This window comes from Sinohyriopsis cumingii, chromosome 8 (genome assembly GCF_028554795.1).
Source record: "Sinohyriopsis cumingii isolate HCF-2022 chromosome 8, ASM2855479v2, whole genome shotgun sequence".
NCBI classification, from domain to species: domain Eukaryota; kingdom Metazoa; phylum Mollusca; class Bivalvia; order Unionida; family Unionidae; genus Sinohyriopsis; species Sinohyriopsis cumingii.
This window is the reverse complement of record NC_142968.1, coordinates 21,611,993-21,631,127: the sequence shown is the minus strand read 5'-3', so window position 1 is coordinate 21,631,127 and position 19,135 is coordinate 21,611,993. Positions and strand designations below refer to the sequence as shown.

At 35.3% G+C, this 19,135-nt stretch overlaps 1 protein-coding gene across 3 annotated transcripts in view; it reads left to right on the top strand.

Moving 5' to 3' along the window:
- Positions 1–18,621, top strand: part of LOC149793121 (U4/U6 small nuclear ribonucleoprotein Prp3-like) — a 58,037-nt gene extending 39,416 nt beyond the window's left edge. For all 3 annotated transcript variants that reach the window (XM_089967027.1, XM_089967024.1, XM_089967026.1), the window contains exons 13-19: positions 142–285; positions 2,934–3,033; positions 4,636–4,749; positions 7,358–7,476; positions 9,077–9,163; positions 14,145–14,203; positions 17,337–18,621. In XM_089967027.1, coding sequence (XP_089823153.1) covers positions 142–285; positions 2,934–3,033; positions 4,636–4,749; positions 7,358–7,476; positions 9,077–9,163; positions 14,145–14,203; positions 17,337–17,489 — 776 coding nt within the window. In that variant the 3' untranslated portion in view covers positions 17,490–18,621. The remainder of the gene's footprint in view (positions 1–141; positions 286–2,933; positions 3,034–4,635; positions 4,750–7,357; positions 7,477–9,076; positions 9,164–14,144; positions 14,204–17,336) is intronic.
- Positions 18,622–19,135: the final 514 nt, after the last annotated feature.

Genomic DNA, 19,135 nt, shown 5'->3' with positions numbered 1-19,135 from the left:
TACAAAGGACAAAATTGTGTGTCCCTTTTTTACATCTTTATAAAGAGCATCTGACCAAATTGGATACTATTTAATGTCCCCTTGTGTGTCTCTTTAAGGCAGGTTTTATTGTACATCACTTTATATTACTTGTACTTACAGCTGAACCAACAAAGCAAGTAGCCATTCCAGTTTATCTCACTAAGAAGGAGAGGAAAAAGTTAAGACGACAAAATCGGGGAGAAGCCCAGAAGGAGGTGCAGGAGAAAATACGACTAGGTCTAATGCCACCACCAGATCCAAAAGGTTAAGTTCAAAACAAACATTTGCCATTATTTTACTTGAAAGGTGCACTGAGGAGCTCATAACAGGGAAACTACCTAGATATGTTTTTTATTTGAAGACTGCTGATTCCTCACTGTAAAATCCCATAGTAGAGCATTCTTATGGTCATGAATCCAGTTTTACTCAATCTCTGGCCAAAATCTCAAGTTCTTATTGGCTGCAACAAGTATTGTGGCAACCTTGTATGAGACCATACCAGAAGGAAGAAAGCATTCAAACTTGTCCACATCCACCATACAGTCCAGATTTAGCTCCAAGTGATGTTTGGATGAGAAACAGCAGCGAGTACAATGTTTGATTATAGTAGCCAATCCCTCCACCCCTACAACTTAAATGGTGTTGTTCCAATCAATGTTGACACTGGCAGGACAGTTTCCTGTGAATATGTGAATGATTTTAATTTGAAAATAAAAAGGGTTACTGTGAAAGGGGTGGGTGGGTTACATGTGTGCGACTATTACCAAAAACTGCTGACAATTCAGTCCATGAACTTGTTTCAGCAGGTATGCATGATGGTTAATTGAGCAGACATAAATAATCTAAATCTGTTTTATTCTCTTAAAATAGAAGGTAAATTTATTGACTTATAAACTTGGTAAGAAGTTTTTTTAGACCACCACATTGTTTGCGTGGCTTGTGAACTTTTGTCATGAAACCAACTGCATTTGATTAACTCAAGTCCTGCCTGGGGCCTCAGACTTGAGCAATAGAAGCTTTACATTATCTGTTGTAAATATCCTCTAATTAACACTTTGAACTCAATTTGTTTAAACTAATACAGCAAGAATAAATGTAAAGGAACAATATGGTCATTATTATAGGAAATGCAGAATATTAGTCAATGGTCGACTGACTGCATGATGATTGATAGCACCACAAAGCCATTTGTGCATGTTCGCAGCATTTTTAAAAAAAATTTGTTGTCCCATAATTTGAACAACTTTTAGTATAGTGAGATTATCTTTTGTGATTAACAATTACAAAAATTATTTGATTTATAAAATTAGGTGAGAATATCTTTTTTTGAGCCAAAATTATACACAGAATAGCATTGAAGATAAATGGAGAAGACTTGCTGGCATTGTAGATCAATAATAACAAGATTAACACCAATCAGCTTTTTAATCAGCTGATTTTCTTTCAATACTATATTGGTACAAAACATTGCACTTAAAGAAATTGGTGAAATAATTATAAAATTTCATGAGCCACACTATAATCATATGTCAGAATTCAGGCACAATCTCTTCCCCAAAATGGTAATTAACTTTTTAAACATTAGTTTTCTTACTTTTGAAAATAAAATTATTTATTCATGAGCAAATATACATATTTTCAGGACCCACTCCACGATCATGTTATATTTGAATTCATAGATGAGCTCTTCCCCAAAACAATATTAAACCTTTCATACATTTTTTCGTGAACTTTAAAAAATTATTTTGGTAAACAAAAATTATATAAACTTTCAGGAGCCATGCCACAATTGTGTCATATCTTAATTCATGTTATAACAGCATGCTATAGTGGGTTCACACTGTACTCGTTTTTAAGGCAAGTCCAACTGCAACAACATAGACCCTGATCTTCCATCACATAATGCAGCAGCAGATCAGGGTTTGTGTTTTTTGTCCTACTAATTACTCCTAATAAACTGCACTGAACCAGATCTTATAGGGCATTATGCGATGGCAGATTGGAGTCTATGCAGTTTGCAGTTAGATTCAACGTATAACTGAGCATATATGGTATGCACAGCATGAGCTTATTCTGGCATTTCTCCTGCAAATACATTGCCTAATCACATTACGTTAGGACAACTTTCTTAACTACCTTCAAATCCAGCCCTCGAGACATTTTTTGGTCTTTCTGGGAGGGCTGGATTTATTTGTAGCAAAGATAGTTAGTCTAATGTTATATAATAAGGGAAGTATTGTAGGAGCAACATAATTTACTAAAACAGCTTTTTTTAATTTTTATGAAGAACTGTAATTACAAATAAATCATAAAAGTTTTCAGCATATTGGCCACTATGAGTGATTGTATGCATATTTCAGAGTAAGAGTAATTCCACTTGAAAATGATTAGGGTTTACTAGCCTTTTCTGTAAATTTCAGCACAAAAACGGTAGCCTGTTTGGATAGTAACTTTTGACTGCGAGGATTGTTCCAGCAAGTAACAAGATCAAGAACATACCATGTGCTCATATTGCAGCCAGAAATTCACCTTCTTTAACAATTTGTCTTACATGTTTGTGAGCCATCATTATTGTTTTTCTAGTAGACAATCAGAAACCTAGTAAACATCTACCTAGGCTAGGTTTTCCAGGTTATTAAATTGGATTGTGCAGCAGATTGTATTCAGGTATATTTTACCTATCACTAAAGATAGCTTAATTACTTCAGAAAAATGCCAGTATTGGAATATTAACCATCATTTATAATGAGACCAGTCAGAATTTTAATGTATTTGAGCACAGGTATAAAGATAATTATTTCATAGTAAATTGAGACATGTTAAATTAAAATCAGAAGTGAAAAGAACGCTTTTTGTGTCAGCATTTCATAATTTTTACTACAAAGTTTTACCCTTGACTTTATGTCTTGCAGTGAGAATGGCCAACTTGATGAGAGTTCTGGGGACAGAGGCAGTGCAGGATCCTACAAAAGTTGAGGCACATGTCAGGGCTCAGATGGCCAAGAGACAAAAGTAAGGCTGTGGAAATATTTGAGCAAATGATAGAAATACTGCTGTCCTGTTTTATTTATTAGATTTACTTTGTCATGAATTTTATTAGATATCTTTTTCCACTTTCATGATCTGATATTAAATGACTTTAAAAAAGTTCAGTTTCATGCTGAGAAGCAAGCTGTAAAAAAATGCAAACCTACTTGTTGATTCAAGTTCCTTTTGTAATGTAATTTTATATTATTTATCAAGTTTTTTGTGCTGTTCAGAAGACTTTTAATTGAATTGTTCATCCACTGTTTATGGTTTTTATTGGTCTTTTTCTTTTTCCATGTACAAATAATTCTGTATGAATTTATCTGTTTATCATAACTATTAGGTAATGAAATTTTAAAGAGAGAGAAATACAAATAATTATCCGAATTGTATAGTTCTGTGAGATCATGGTATGTAGTTAGATTTGAATTTCCTGTACAGTAGTTCTTTGAACTCATGGTTGAGTACTTCTGTCAGAGTGTGGTATTGTAGTTCAATTGAAATTTCCCATACATTAGTTCTTTAAACTCATGGTATTGTTGTTAGATTGGAATTTCATGTAGTTCAGCCCATGGTGTTGTAGTTAGATTAGAATTTCATGTGCAGTAGTTCAGCTCATGGTATTGTAGTTAGATTGGAATTTCCTGTACAGTAGTTCCTTGAACTAATGGTTGAGTACTTCTGTCAGAGTGTGGTATTGTAGTTCAATTGAAATTTCCCATACATTAGTTCTTTAAGCTCATGGTATTGTTGTTAGATTAGAATTTCATGTAGTTCAGCCCATGGTATTGTAGTTAGATTGGAATTTCATGTACAGTAGTTCAGCCCATGGTATTGTAGTTAGATTGGAATTTTATGTACAGTAGTTCAGCCCATGATATTGTAGTTAGATTGGAAATTTCCGTACAGTATATCTTTGAGCCCATAGTATTGTTGTTAGAGTGGAATTTCATGTACAGTAGTTCAGCCCGTGTTATTGTAGTTAGATTTAAATTTTCCGTACAATAGTTCTGTGAGCCATTGGTATTGTAGTTAGATTGGAATTTCATGTACAGTAGTAGTTAGATTGGAATTTCATGTACAGTAGTTCAGCTAATGGTATTGTAGTTAGATTGGAATTTTATGTACAGTAGTTCAGCTAATGGTATTGTAGTTAGATTGGAATTTCATGTACATTAGTTCTGTGAACCCATGGTATTGCTGTTAGATTGGAATTTCATGTAGAGTAGTTCAGCCCATGGTATTGTAGTTAGATTGGAATGTTCCATACAGTAGTTTTGTGAGCCCATGGTACTGTAGTTAGATTGGAATTTTATGTACATTAGTATTGTGAGCCCATAGTATTGTTGTTAGATTGCAATTTCACGTACAGTTCAGCCCATGGTATTGTAGTTAGATTGGAATTTTATGTACAGTAGTTCAGCCCATGGTATTGTAGTTAGATTGGAATTTCATGTACAGTTCTATCACTTCATGGTATGTGGTAGGACTGGAAATTCCAGAATATTGCCAGTTTGGAAATTCCAGAATATTGCCAGTTTTCCTTCCACTAGATAATTTACTATCTTGACATCATCTCCCCCTTAGGGCACATGAGGAGGCAAATGCAGCAAGAAAATTGACAACAGAGCAGAGAAAAGAGAAGAAAGCAAGGAAAATTAAAGAAGATACAAGTCTAGGGGTTCATGTTTCAGTATATAGGTAAGACCATACTCTAAATAAGAGGGATTTAAGCAGAAATACCTTAGACACCCTGCAATAATTTTGAACTCACCTGGTTATAGGGCTAAGTGAGCATATAGTTTGATCTTTCCATTATGCATTATCCATAAGCATTTGCTAGTTTAAACTTCTCAAAAACCAGATTCAACCAAATTTAGCAGGGAACATCTGGAAATGAAGGTGTTAAAAATTTTTTCAAATACAGTCAGTCCTGCCATCAAAATATGGCCACCATTACTAAAATTAGAAGAAAAAGCTGCTAAACAGAATTTTACCAAATTTGAAAAAAAAACATCAATGCATGAAGGCCTTCCTATTCATTCAAATGATGCCAGTCATCCTTTAAATATGGCCACCATTGCCAAATATATAAAAGCCTTAAAATTATTTTTTGCAATAATCACAGAACAAAATTTGACAAGTATTCTGGTGTGAAGGCATTTTAAATTATAATAAATTATGCTGTCTATCATCAAATATGACCACCATTTCCAAAATATAAAACCTTTTTATGACCACATCTCAAAAAATTGCTTAACAGAATCTGACAAAATTTTGCAGAAGCATTTTGTCTGTCAAGAATCTCTTTAGGTTTTTTGCAAATAATGCTTTTCTCTTGTCAAACATGGTTGCCATTTCTAACAACAGAAAACCTACAAACATCTCCAGAAAAACTACAGAATAGAAATATGCCAAAAACTTAGAAAGCATCCATGTTTAAGGTTTTCAGTTTTGTATGAATGATACTGATCCACCATTAAAAATGGCTACATTTGACTTAAAACAGAAATCTTGAAATGATGTTTTCCATGAAATCTTGGAACAGAATTTGTTCAAATTTGACAGAAAAATCCTTGCATAAGCTTTCAAGCCTGAACAAATTATGCCAATCAGCTATCAAATATGGTGTTACTAAATCAGCTATCAAATATGGTGTTACTAAATCAGCTATCAAATATGGTATTACTAAATCTGCTATCAAATATGGTGTTACTATATCAGCTATCAAGTATGGTGTTACTAAATCAGCTATCAAATATGGTGTTACTAAATCTGCTATCAAATATGGTGTTACTAAATCAGCTATCAAATGGTGTTACTAAATCAGCTATCAAATATGGTGTTACTAAATCAGCTATCAAATATGGTGTTACTAAATCAGCTATCAAATAGTGTTACTAAATCAGCTATCAAATATGGTGTTACTAAATCAGCTGTCAAATGTGGTGTTACTAAATCAGCTATCAAATATGGTGTTACTAAATCTGCTATCAAATATGGTGTTACTAAATCTGCTATCAAATATGGTGTTACTAAATCAGCTATCAAATATGGTGTTACTAAATCAGCTATCAAATATGGTGTTACTAAAATATACAATAGAGGAACATTTCATTGTAAGAATACAAACTCAATTCTTTGGGTCATCTATGCTGGTAGTTAGCTTTTGAGCTAGCTGTCAGCCATGTGAGAGACCTCAGGCTCATATGGGCCACTTGAATAAAGAAAAGCTCAGCTGAAAGTATTATTCAGAACAGTATAAATCCCATTCAACCAGGGGCAGAATTGGGTCACAATGATCTTCTTTCACACTCCAGTGATTATGTTAAGTTTTTGCTTTTAACATCAATTTCTCTGACACAGTTGTATGTACAGTCATCAAACTTGATTGGTATGTTCATCTTGAAAGGTTACATTCACCATGGACAAAACTGAGTCACAACAACCTACTTTCTTGCTCTGGCACTTTTGCTAGGGTTTTGGATAATGTCATGTGGAGGATGTAAGATAGCATTCTATGAAATTTTTGTCAGATGCCTTGGTCATCATATTTAAACTATTGATATCTCCACCCGGTTAACATTCATACAGTTAATGGTCATAAATAGATGAATTAACAAAAGCAGCTGAAGGTTGCATCAGGACCCATCTCTGTCACCAAGGACTTGACACCAGGGTCATAACATTGAACCTATAGAAATTTCCACCCAGTAACAATTTATATACTTACTGGTCATGAATTTGACGAATTGTCACTTTACACATGGAGTTGACAGTGGCCTCAGGATCCATCTCTGTTCCCAGAGACATGGAACCATGCCTCTTAACATGAAAAAACTTTTGAGAATTACACCCACTAGCATGTAGTACTTTATACATATTTACTATATGTGAAAACTATTGAGAATTACACCCACTAACATGCTGCACTTTATACATATTTACTATATGTGAAAACTATTGAGAATTACACCCACTAGCATGCTGTACTTTATACATATTTACTGTACATGAAAACTATTGAGAATTACACCCCCTATTGCAGCAGGGAAGTGGCCTTATAATGAGGGTGGCCTTTCTAGAGGGGGATGTCAAATGTGAATAGTAAATACATATGAAGAAAGTGACAAGTACATTTAATTCTAAGACATTTAATATTTTCATAACAAAATCACATGCATGTTGTGAAATAAATGTGAAACAAACTGTTTCATCATTTTCAATAAATGGTATCCTTATAAAGTTCAGGTCTTTCTTATATAAACTGAAAAAAATGCAAGAATGGTGCCTATAATTTCATTTCCAGGGTTCGAGACCTGACCAATCCTGCCAAGAAATTCAAGATCGAGTCCAACTGTAGCCAGCTTTACATGACGGGGCTGGTGGTTCTATTCAAGGACTGTAATGTGGTAGTTGTGGAAGGAGGTGGGTTGATACAGGGAGTTTGGGATCGGAATAATGCATTAGTACATCACTTTCTTTGCACCACTGTGGACTGCTCTGGTGGCCTAAGTGGTTAGAGCATCTGCCTTGGATGTGGAAATTTGTGGGTTCCAACCCCAGCTGAGTAGTACAAAAGACTTATAAAAATGGTACTAACAGCTGCCTCGTTTTGCCACTCAGCATTAAGAGGATAGTCTTAGGACTAGTTAGCCTGGTGTCAGGATGATGTGATTGGGTGGGGCATGATGCTACATATCTGTGGCATGATGCCTCCATGTTAGACATCACTATCAATTGCCACACCGCAATGTCTGTAGTGATATGACTACACTATCACTATCAATTGCGACACTGCAGACATGGTAGTGATATGGCTAAAATTGTTACATCTACATTAAAAATCCAAAAACACACACACATGCATCACTGTGATCCTGGGTTTAATCTAAGACAGCAACACATTGCAAGGATCACTGGTTGCTTGACCAAGACCAATGGTTTTCTTGGCTTGCTTCACCACTAGGACAGCAATATTGGACCATTGAGAGCAGATGCATCTCACTGGAAACAGTGTACACAGATCTACCATTGCTTGACATGATGGTAGATCTGTGTCTGTCAATGCTGTTTGTCAAGCTACTCACTGGATGGCATTGTAAACAATGTCACTGCTTGCACAGACCATCTGACCCAAGAGTGGTTATTTCAGTTTTATTAGTGTTGAAATTTAGTGAAAATAAAGACAATAAACTAGCTCGAGGGTTAAAATTTCAATATTGTCCATCACTTTGTATGAAAAAACCTGTAAAAAGAGGCCAAAATGGTAGGCATTTCTACAAGAAAGTTGCAGATTTCAGCTTGTGGTGGCAGTGGGAGTAAAGGTAGTCTATATAAGGTGTCTGCAACCTATTTTACATAGCATGCCACTTTTTTCCAGATTGATTACAAAAGGATTGATCACAAAATGAACAAACATGTGACACCAGTAAGATAGGAACAGTTAAAAGCGAGATTTTTGGTTGCCCTTCAATTGCCACACAAAACCTCTTGACATGCCACCTTGTGGCACGCATGCCGTAGGTTGCCTACCCTATGTCTTTATATTTGCTTAGCTCGTTTTAGAATACAATTTTTACATAATGTCTATCCATTTTTTATGATACTCATGCTTTGAGAAGCAGAGGTTATATAGGATTTGCATTGACTGTCCATTTGACCAACCAGGTTGGGAGGTAATTCTTTGATTAATATATCTTTTAACACCAAAACTTACTCTGTGACTGCATTCTGGGTTGAAAGAATTGTATCTCACATAATTTACAGAGTTTATTTTTCATTACTTTAAATTTAACATAGGTCATTGATAATTACTTTAAATTTAACATATGCCATTGATAATTACTATCAAAGTTGAAATGTAGATACATCTTGAGATAAATGTATGCCATGCACCAGAAATGGGTCACTGTGTCGTACTATAACATGTTTTGTACAACATACACGGGGGTATTTTTATCAGCAAGTGCTCCTTAGTTATGTTAGATGACTGCTGTCTGAAATTCATTTTTTTGACACATTGTAGGCCCCAAACAGCAAAGAAAATTTCGGAGATTGATGCTACACAGAATAAAGTGGTCTGAGGAAAAGCAGAAACAAACCAAAGATGATGGTAAGGAGTCCTAATGCAAAGGGTGAAATGATACACTTGTGGCATGCATTGTGATTCATAATCTATGTTATGATACACATTAAAAGCATATAACAGCAAACAACTAATAATTCTTACTGTTGAAGAAGACAAAGTAAAAATTATAAAGGATGGATCATTTTGTATCGATTCTCCACCGTTTGTATCAATGTGTGTCTTAAACAGCAGAATTATTTATGCATCAGTGAATCATTTCATCCCTACCTGCATGGAGAATCAACTTTTGTTCATTGGATAGAAATATTCAAAGACTTGAGGGCTGTAATAAATCAAGAATAGAATGACCTAGTGATCATTGGACCATCTTTAAAGAAAATTCATTCAGTTAATGAGTTGCTTTGAAAATTCTTTGAATTCAAAAAATTTTGTTTTATGCTTGAAAAATCTTTGAATATATTCAAAACTCCTTGAATTTTGCCACAAATGCCTTGAAAACATCTTGAGGAATGGCAGAAAAATTTAAACTGAAAAAATCAGTAAAATAGAAAAAAAATTGTGAGTATCAGAAAATACTTGACACTGGACATCAGCAGTTTTAGAAGGACAAGGTTCCATAGAGTTGCTGTCCCCAGATTCGTGCCAGATGCTGCTTTGAGCCACAAATGCACAGCCTGGTACAGGAGGCAATGATGCAGTTACTAAATTTGGTACAGTTTATACAGGAATGCAGGAATCACACAAAATTTTTATGAATTTGTGCACTTAGAGACCAGTGATGCACAAGAAGTCCTCCAAATTAGTTTAAAGTTGCACATATAAAAATGTTCTCTATGCAGTATACAGTTTACCTGTTAACCCGTAAAGTTCTTGTAGTGACTTAGGTCTTGCTCCCAGTAGATGCATCACAGCACTTGTCATAACATCTGTCACTTTTCAGGTATGTAACTGATTGCACATCTTGGTTCTTTGGCTTGACATGAATGGCTGTTAAACTAAATTTGATTGGCATGTTGGGCCCTGGAACACACATTCTTTCATTGCACGAACCTTAGTTTACAAATGCTTGTTTAAAACATGGGCTACCTAGAACACCAAAATGGATGATTCCCAATGTAGTTCATCTTCGGATGCATTTATTTTGGCAAATAATGGTAGATGAAAGTGACAGTGATTTTTGAAATTATGAATTATATCAGATTATTATAGCTGGGAAAGTGTTAATGAAGATAACAGTGAGTGATTTTGAACCTGAAAATGATGTTGAATAGTAGTCCAGTGTACATGCAGAGTGGACTTAAACAGATGGCATGCAGGTCAGCCCCTCTTTCAGCAGTATTTCAAAATTAAATGTAGAAAATGCAGAATGCCAAGCCTAATTAAAATGCAGACAATTTGAAACTAAATTGCAATTTTCATTTCTTTTCTCACCTCTTACCCGGCTGAACTCCCAGCAGTGGTTAGCATGTATGACCCCACTGTTTATAAAGTGGAAGTCATGCCACATTGAAGAAGGTTCAGAACAGTGTCGCCTCACCATCAGTGTTAGATTTGGCAATTTTCTGACTGGTAGGAAAACTCAGCCAACCAACATGCCTGGTAGTCAACAGCCCAAATTGCTTGGGTTATTAACAAAGCTGTTCACCATTTGATGATGAATGTGCTGATTGCCTCTGCCAAGCTTAACTTGATATGTCATAATGCATGTTTATGCTACTCAAGATTCAAAAAGAAAACAAAACCTCTGGCTTTAAGGATGATTCCATTGGACTTATGTCTATTTAGGAAGGAGCTCAAGAACTTCCCCTCTGACTTGCTGTTCCACCCATATCCTTGTTTTAGAAACCAGCTTTCCCTGCCACATTGAACAGAAGATAGACAAGCCAACAATGGGATCTTTTACATTCCATGTAGCAATCGTATCTCAACCATATGCCATCAGAGGACAGCCAAACCAGTTGAGGAGGTACCCTTACAGGAGAGGTAACAAACCAAGTTTCTCCACCTAAAACCTCCTGTCTCCCATTGGTGGCTTAACACCCCACCTAACCAGACTCTTGTGATTCCAATGACATTGGATCAAACTATTGCCACAGAATGAATGGTTTATCTAAGCCATGTAGGTGGAACCTTGGATTTCATTTTTCCCGTGAACTCCTCTTTCTTCCTCTCCCATTCTAATGGATGTGATTGAGAGATGGACAACATTCTTCAGCAGGACTTACAGCACTTATTGACATTCTTCAGCAGGACTTAAGCACTTATTGACATTCTTCAGCAGGACTTACAGCACTTATTGACATTCTTCAGCAGGACTTACAGCACTTATTGACATTCTTCAGCAGGACTTACAGCACTTATTGACAAAGGGTGGTGGAGATGGATGAAAACCACAATCTCCAGTTCTATTCATGGCTGTTCCCTACTAAAAAGGCCAATAGCAAGTTGAGGTTGACCATAGATGTCAATTGCTACAATGAATTAATTTTTCTGCCGAGGTTCTACATAGATTCAAGTATGCCATCAGTTTCAATCTCACAAATGCCTACTCTCATGTCCTATTCACCTGACTTTGCAAAAGTGTTTTTGATTTGTTTACCTTGACAGGTTTACCAATTTCAGGTGCTGTTCAGTGTAAATATCAAATTCTATGTCTTTACCAAATTATGAATTGCATCATCACCCTGTTCTGGTCAGCATTCTCTAAAGCAATGGTGACATATCTGGATGATCTACACAAACGTATGGTGAGTTCTATTCTTCTCAGAGGTAAAATCAAACTTTTGTCTCTTTTAATCATATTGGTTTTCTTGCAAATAGGGAAAATTTTGACCTTCCCCCCATCCCACTGTTTTTTCCAGCTGGGTATGATGGTTATATCCATTCTCAGTCCAGTACATCACATCATGTACATTGTCAAACTTGTTCAGTTGTTTCCATCAGAACAGGAATTTCCATGAGAGAGTTCTTGCAACTCTGGCACAATAGTCAGCAAACACACTGATTTAAAGAAAGTGAAGTTTTACAAGTGCTTTTTTAAAATACAGGCCACATAGAACACCAAAATGGCTGATTCCAAACATGTTTCATCTTTAGATGATGATTTTGTTCAGCAAATAATGGCTGATGATGGTTACAGTGACATTGATTTTTAATGTTATGAATGTGGGGATGGCAATTCCACCGTTCCTTGTCCTTCCAAAACTCTGGCAGCGCTTATGTTAGTGAAAAATCTTATTTTGTAGCAGGTCCTGGATGACATGCCCTGACAACTTTTTCCAGTTTTTCTTGCCAGGATTTCTCCACAGAGACAAAATTTGAATTAGTTGTGTTGCTTTCAAGTTTGGAGAGTGGGCTGTCTTTCATATAAACACCTCAATCTTTCTTCCCTTGAACTGTGCCTGTAGTAGTAGTATGATGCTCAGCATTCCTATTACCAATTCTTCTAACATTGCTGTGCAGAATATATTTAAAGGAGAAATCAAATTTGTGCATTCAGACATGATTTTTCTCCGTTTGAAAGCGGAATTCCGCTTTTCTCCTGACTTAAATCTGAGTTTCTTGATATAGTCTGTTGTTTTCTTTATCATCTCCAATCCAGTTTTTAAAAATTGGTCTGTTCGGTCCCATTCCGCAATGACCCTTGTAACGTATTCGTTCGATATATTAGTTAGCCCATGACTCTCGTGAAGAGTATTCTGATGGTCGAAAGTTTAAATTCATCCAGTGAATCTTCGTGTAATGGAAACTGATGACTATGGAAAGAAGAAGAGTGCTTGCAGCAAAAAAATGGCATCCCAAGTTGTTGAAAGAGACCATGACATAAGAAGTTTAGATAAAGGTTTACAAACTGTACCGAAATGGGACTGGCTGGAGCAAAAAGTTGAAGGAAATTTAGTTGGTCACTTTATAAGAAAACCAAACACTAGAGGACTGGCATTTTGTGACCTCTGCAAGAAAGATCTGAATTACAGTAATCACGGTTGGAAAAGTTTGAAACAGCAGCTACAAAAGAAGCTGCATACAGAAAAATTGAAGCTCAGAGGCATCTGGAAAAAGTGCAGTTAATTACTGTAAGAAGAAAGATTTCTTGCACGAGAGAACAGATGTAGCTCGCTGTCAGATTATGTGTACTGCATGTCACCAATACAAGCACCAGCTTGAAAGGAAAAAAGGCTCTCATTGAGAAGGAAAAGAAATGATTGCACATTGAGCCAAAAAAGTCAGTCAAAAAGAAAGGCTAAACAAATCTTTGCCAAAGCGGCAAAAAGAGTTAGACTGGAATATCAACAGGTTATGTCCATTGGAGAAAAAAACAAGTGAATGTGTGGGATTATTTGTATATAGTTGGTGTACTTGGGTGTTTATTTTACAGATTTGTTATGAAAAGAGAGAAGTATAATATATTTGCTACAAAAATTGAGAAATTATTTTGACTTAATTCTGATGTGAACACTGACATGCACATGAAATAAGTTAAGTACCAATAGTATTGGAGAACAAATTCATGTGACAATAAATATTGTGAAATTATTCAAGTCAAGTTGAAAATTATTGGTAAGTTGTTAGTTTTTGAAATGATTATTTTGTTACATATTATCATCATAAGTTGCACCAGGAGCAGTTTGGGGGAGGACTCACAAATCCCCCTTTCAAATTTTCAGCTTTTTTGGTGGGGGGAATACCAAAATCATGTCTGGTGCATTGTTTCTCCAAGAATACTTACCGATCACATTATGATAAAACCATCCTTTGACCAAATCACTCAAACACACACAGACACATGCACAAAACCATCCAGCTTCCCTCCATATGCAAGCATCAATTTTTGATGTATCGCTCAGCTTAATATCTTTGCCACCTAATGGTGGTAAAGGGGAGATAATGGGTAAAAGTTTCTTCCCTTGGTTTGAAGTGCTATTTAGACAGAAAAGACAAATTTTCAAACATTAATGGGATCAGGTACACATAATTTAATCAGAATTTGATTTTTTCTGTACTCCAGATGATAGTGATTCAGAAGAGGAGATTGACAAGTCCAATAAGGCTTCTTTAGTATGGGAGGTAAGTCTGTTTTGTCATCTCACCTGGGAACGGCAAGACAGTTATCACTTTACCAATATCGTTTTGGCAGAATCTTCTGTAATGTTAAGATTTGAATCCAAGGTTTTTTAAAAGTCATTTGTCATATATATCAGTTACTGTATTCAAGTAAAACTTATGTATTATATTATTTTATGCCTTTGGTTCTTGTATGCTTGGCTTTGCTCTTATGTCTGGTTCAGCAGAATGTTGTGTGATTATAACCCTGTTCACAAGATATCGTTTAGTGGAACCCTTCTTATCCCACGCTCTGAAGTGGGATATTGTGTATATCATTTGTTGCTTTTCCCCTAAAATGTGGGGTTGAATTTCATGAAAGTTGTAATGCTCCCATTTGGGTAATGATCTGCTAAAAGGGTTCCACCCCCATCTTTGCTAGCCAAGGTTCTGATATGATAACCCTATCTACACCTTGGCAGCTCAAACATATATTGATGCTTTGTTCTAGCAACATCTATTGGATTTTATGAGTTGCTTCCTTTAGTATGTAATGCCAGCTAACCAATAGCATGGTACAATATACATCAGCTGAAAATGGTGGAGGCAATTGACCTAGAAAGGATACACTGTGTAAGTTTAACATCAAAAATATGACTGTGTGATCAAGAGAAGCCATTATCGGTGTATTTGAGTGAAAGGTATTTGTGCAAACATAAACCACCAGTGGAAAAGTGCTTATTTGTAAGTTGTTTCAAGTTGTGTGTTCCCCTTTTCTCAATCATGTAGGAACAGTGTTCAGATTTGAACAACATAATTTTGATTGTATGCAGTGACTTGCTGCTGCATCCAGTGAAATTCACAGATCCGAAGCACAGAAATATTGGCTCAATATGCCAAGATGTAGATAGGGTAGGGTAATCATCGGAACATTGACTAGTGAAGATGTTTTTTTTACATATAATACATGTTCCTCCCCAGGAATTCTCAGGATGGATCAAAAGTCATGTATATAAATTTCAGTGAAAATTATATTTTCTGACCAGACTTTTTATGTAAAGTCATAGCTTAAATATGCTCCACAAAGTTATCTCTATTTGTTTCTCTGTTCAGTTTTCTTTATGCAAGATAAACTGCACCTGTATTCTTTGGCAACGACAAGTAATCTCCAATACAAATATTTTCATCATCCATGAAAAGTGGGTTGAAATACAACTTTGATGGCTTCTTTTATCGTATAACTTAATTTTTGTCACAGTTTTTGTTGTCAGAGAGAGAAAGAGCCCATTGACAGACATTAAACTTCTTGTAACAATTCCATGTTCATCAAAGGTAATAAATTATACATCACTTACTCCTTTCCCATGATAAAGTGCACCTGGATAACTCCAGCTTATGTTCCTGGGTCAGGCATGGATCCCATTTCTTTTTTAGAAATAGCTAAAAGGATTGACCTCTATTTGATGAATGTGAAGAAATACAGAATAAAATGTGGTAAATTAAACTTCCATATATTGCTTGCTGTATCGTCAAAAACAGCAGTTATTGGCCTGAAATTTGAATCTGCATCATGTAATTCACAACTTTTATTAAGACATGATATATCTTGTGAAATTTTCTTTACAAAAATATACCAGCGCTCTGTTAATAACAGTATTAGGCGATATTTTGATCCATGAAAATGTCATTATCATCTACTAGTGGCAGCACTTCATAAAATAAATTCCAATTAAATAAGTTTTGATAAGTGACATTTGAGTTTTAGTAACTTGTAATTTTGTTCTGATGTAATTATCACAAATGCAGTATGCCTTCTTGTATCAAATTTGACAAGTGTCATTCATACCTTCATTGGTATGCCTATGAACATTTATGAAAACCTAATTGAGTGCCAACAGTGTTTTAAGATCCGATTATGGAAGTGTTTGCTCTGTTATTACATTCAGTTAAACAATTTGACCTGCTTTGTATTGTCGCATTAATTACATATTTTGGATCAAATCATGTTGTTGTTGTTGTTTTTGTAAGGTATAACGCCATTTTTCAGCACATGATAGGCTATACATGGTGGCCAGTATTAATGGTGGAGGAAGAACCCGGTAAATCCCTGTAAGGGATCAAATCAAATAAAGGGGCTGGAATGAGCTGGTGGTTAAAGTAGTGTCTCATATCAAATCATTTCAGTTGACCAATTGAACACCAATATAAACATACCGATATAAATATTATTATACAGGTAACATAATCAGTGGTTTATTATGCTCATTAGTAAAATGTAAACAATGTAAGCATTGGAAGCATGTGAAAGGAATGCTAAGTTCACAAAAAGCTTTGTTCTGCAGATTTAGTTTATAAAGGAGAAGTGAATTCCAAAGTTTATATTGAACTTAAAATTCTTTTGGATGAGCAGAAATTGCACTATTACTTGCATTTGAATCATAACATCAGTATTTTACTAATAGAACAATTTAAAAGAAAATGAGTTTCAGCATTGATGGCTGTTGTGGTAATAAGAAATATTGTTTTGTTGTGAATCAACAATAACACTCAGAAATATATTCACATACACATGCAAAAGGCAGTGACAATTCACAGATTTTTTTGGGGTACACGTGTATGTTGAACCATCTTTGACTAATGTTTTTTAACAATCTTTCAAGGGTTGGTTATCTTGAAAATAAAGGTAGTTTTACACAAAGGGAAAAGCTTGATTAAAATCATTTCTAACATGATCATAAAACGAGTATTGAACATGATCATAAAACGAGTATTGAACATGCCCCTGCCCCTGATCTTCTCATTGCTAATGTACAGCTGGAATGGCATCCCCTTACATTTTAAAAGGTCCCTTGGTAACATGCCCTCGCTTATACAGTAGTCTCTGTTTATGGACCTTATTGTATGCAAGTTATTGATGGAGAGGTGTATTTTGTTTTGGTTCTGTGAGTTTTGATAGCACTTTTGAGACATTATTGGCGATATTTATCATGTCAAGGAAATGGAACCTTCACAAAGGACACACCAAGGCAGCTGATCCAGATTGGCCTGGACAGGTATCGAGCATGTGACTCTCGTATTACAAATCCATTGCTAAACCATCTGAGTTGCTGCAGTTCACACATTATTCAGTATAATTAGCTTTTGTTTTGTTTTGCAGGGAACAGTGAAAAATAGAGCTTTTGGTGAGATCAAGTTCAAAGTTTGTCCTACAGAGAATTTTGCTCGAGAACAGTTCAAAAAGCAAGGTGTAGAACATTATTGGGATCTGGCGTATAGTCAGGCTGTACTGGAGACGACAGGAGATGAGTGACCTTTGACTGCTAACCTTGTTTCGACCTGTGACCTTTATACACTGTGGGTACTTTGGATCTGAAAGAGACATTGCTTAATAGGGAAGGCTTTAGTAATGAATGCAAATAACAATGACCTCAAAATCCCATTATAAATATGTATCCAGGATACATAATTATGCATAAAGTTAAAACAGTTAGGCACAGTATGTGGTAAAGACTGATAACAGCATCGTCCTTCCATACCCATCTAAAAATGAAGTATATAAAAAGTTTTTGCATTCTATTGATTGGTAAAAGAAAATGTGCAGGATATCATGTAGTTTCAATAGAAATCCATGAAAGAATAGAGACTTGAAAAAGAAAGTGTGGGGATTCACACAAATTCATTTCATTGGAAAACAGTTTCCTAGTATAAAAATGAAGATAAAAAAAAGATCAGTTAAAATAGAATTCTTGATCTTCATGGAATCATGGAATCACACTTCATTATTGGTTCACTTACATATTCAATAAGACTTTTAATTGGAAGCTTATTTGTTCATTACAACTCAGCCTAATATGGATTGTAAGCATGATGCTTAATGAATGGAGGTGGTGTTGACTGGGCCATGAAGGCTGAAGCAAATATCGGTCTAGTACTATGTGATGAGAAGTGAATTGTCAAATGTAATTGCTCCAAGTTGTACATAGAGACAATGCAGCCAAGTGATAATGAAAAGATATGTGCTGTGTTAGTCAGCAGAAAATTGATGTTGTATCAATTGGAAAAAGGACTATGAAGTCAAATGGGAGGAGTGAAAAACACAAAATGAATAAAATATTGTTGAATCAGAATTAACTCTGAATATATTTTGCTTGAACATGAAAATCTCAAGGAGTCATGCAGATCAGAGGGCTAACTCTCAAATTGATATAGATGAAAAGACTGCAGCCCCACCTGCTACCTCCAAGACCTGTCTGCTAAATTGTCTTCACTTAGGCCTGTGCAGCAACAGTGTTTGGATGCTTCACACCATAATCAACGTTTTACCTAAGTTTAAATAGAGTCAATTTTTTTTTTTTGTACTTGAGAAGTACTTGAATTTGATGATGAAATGTCTGTGTGAAGCATGTAAGATATCAGTATTGTTTGAATAAATTTTAGAGCAAGCTGGGATTTGTAAATGTTTTGTAATAATGATTTCTGTAGTCAAGTGAAATATTTGGTGGAATAATATTTATTTCCTGGCGATTTTCTGACAGATATGAAAAGTTGAGAGTTTATAATTGAAATGTATTCAGATACTTATGCTTTCTAAGTAGTCAAGAATCCTTGAGTTTTTTTGAAATTCTTTGCTTCTCCTTTGAATACATTCCACAATCACATTAATGTTATGAAGTACCTCTCAAATCCAGCAGTTGTGAAAAATATGAAACATTTGGTCTTTCCAGTCTGCTTACCTTAAAGACAAAGGGACAAAACTCCTCCAATTTTTTCCCTGACCACCTTCACTGCTTTTATGTGGCTACAGTTGTTTACTGAGTTTCAGTGTTAACTCAGCATGACATGCATCATATCTCACATGCATCATATCTCATACATCTCACACGATCTTAGTCTTGAGGATTATTTATTTCATGAACAAAGTCATAGTATTGAATGTAAATATTTGCCACATGTTGC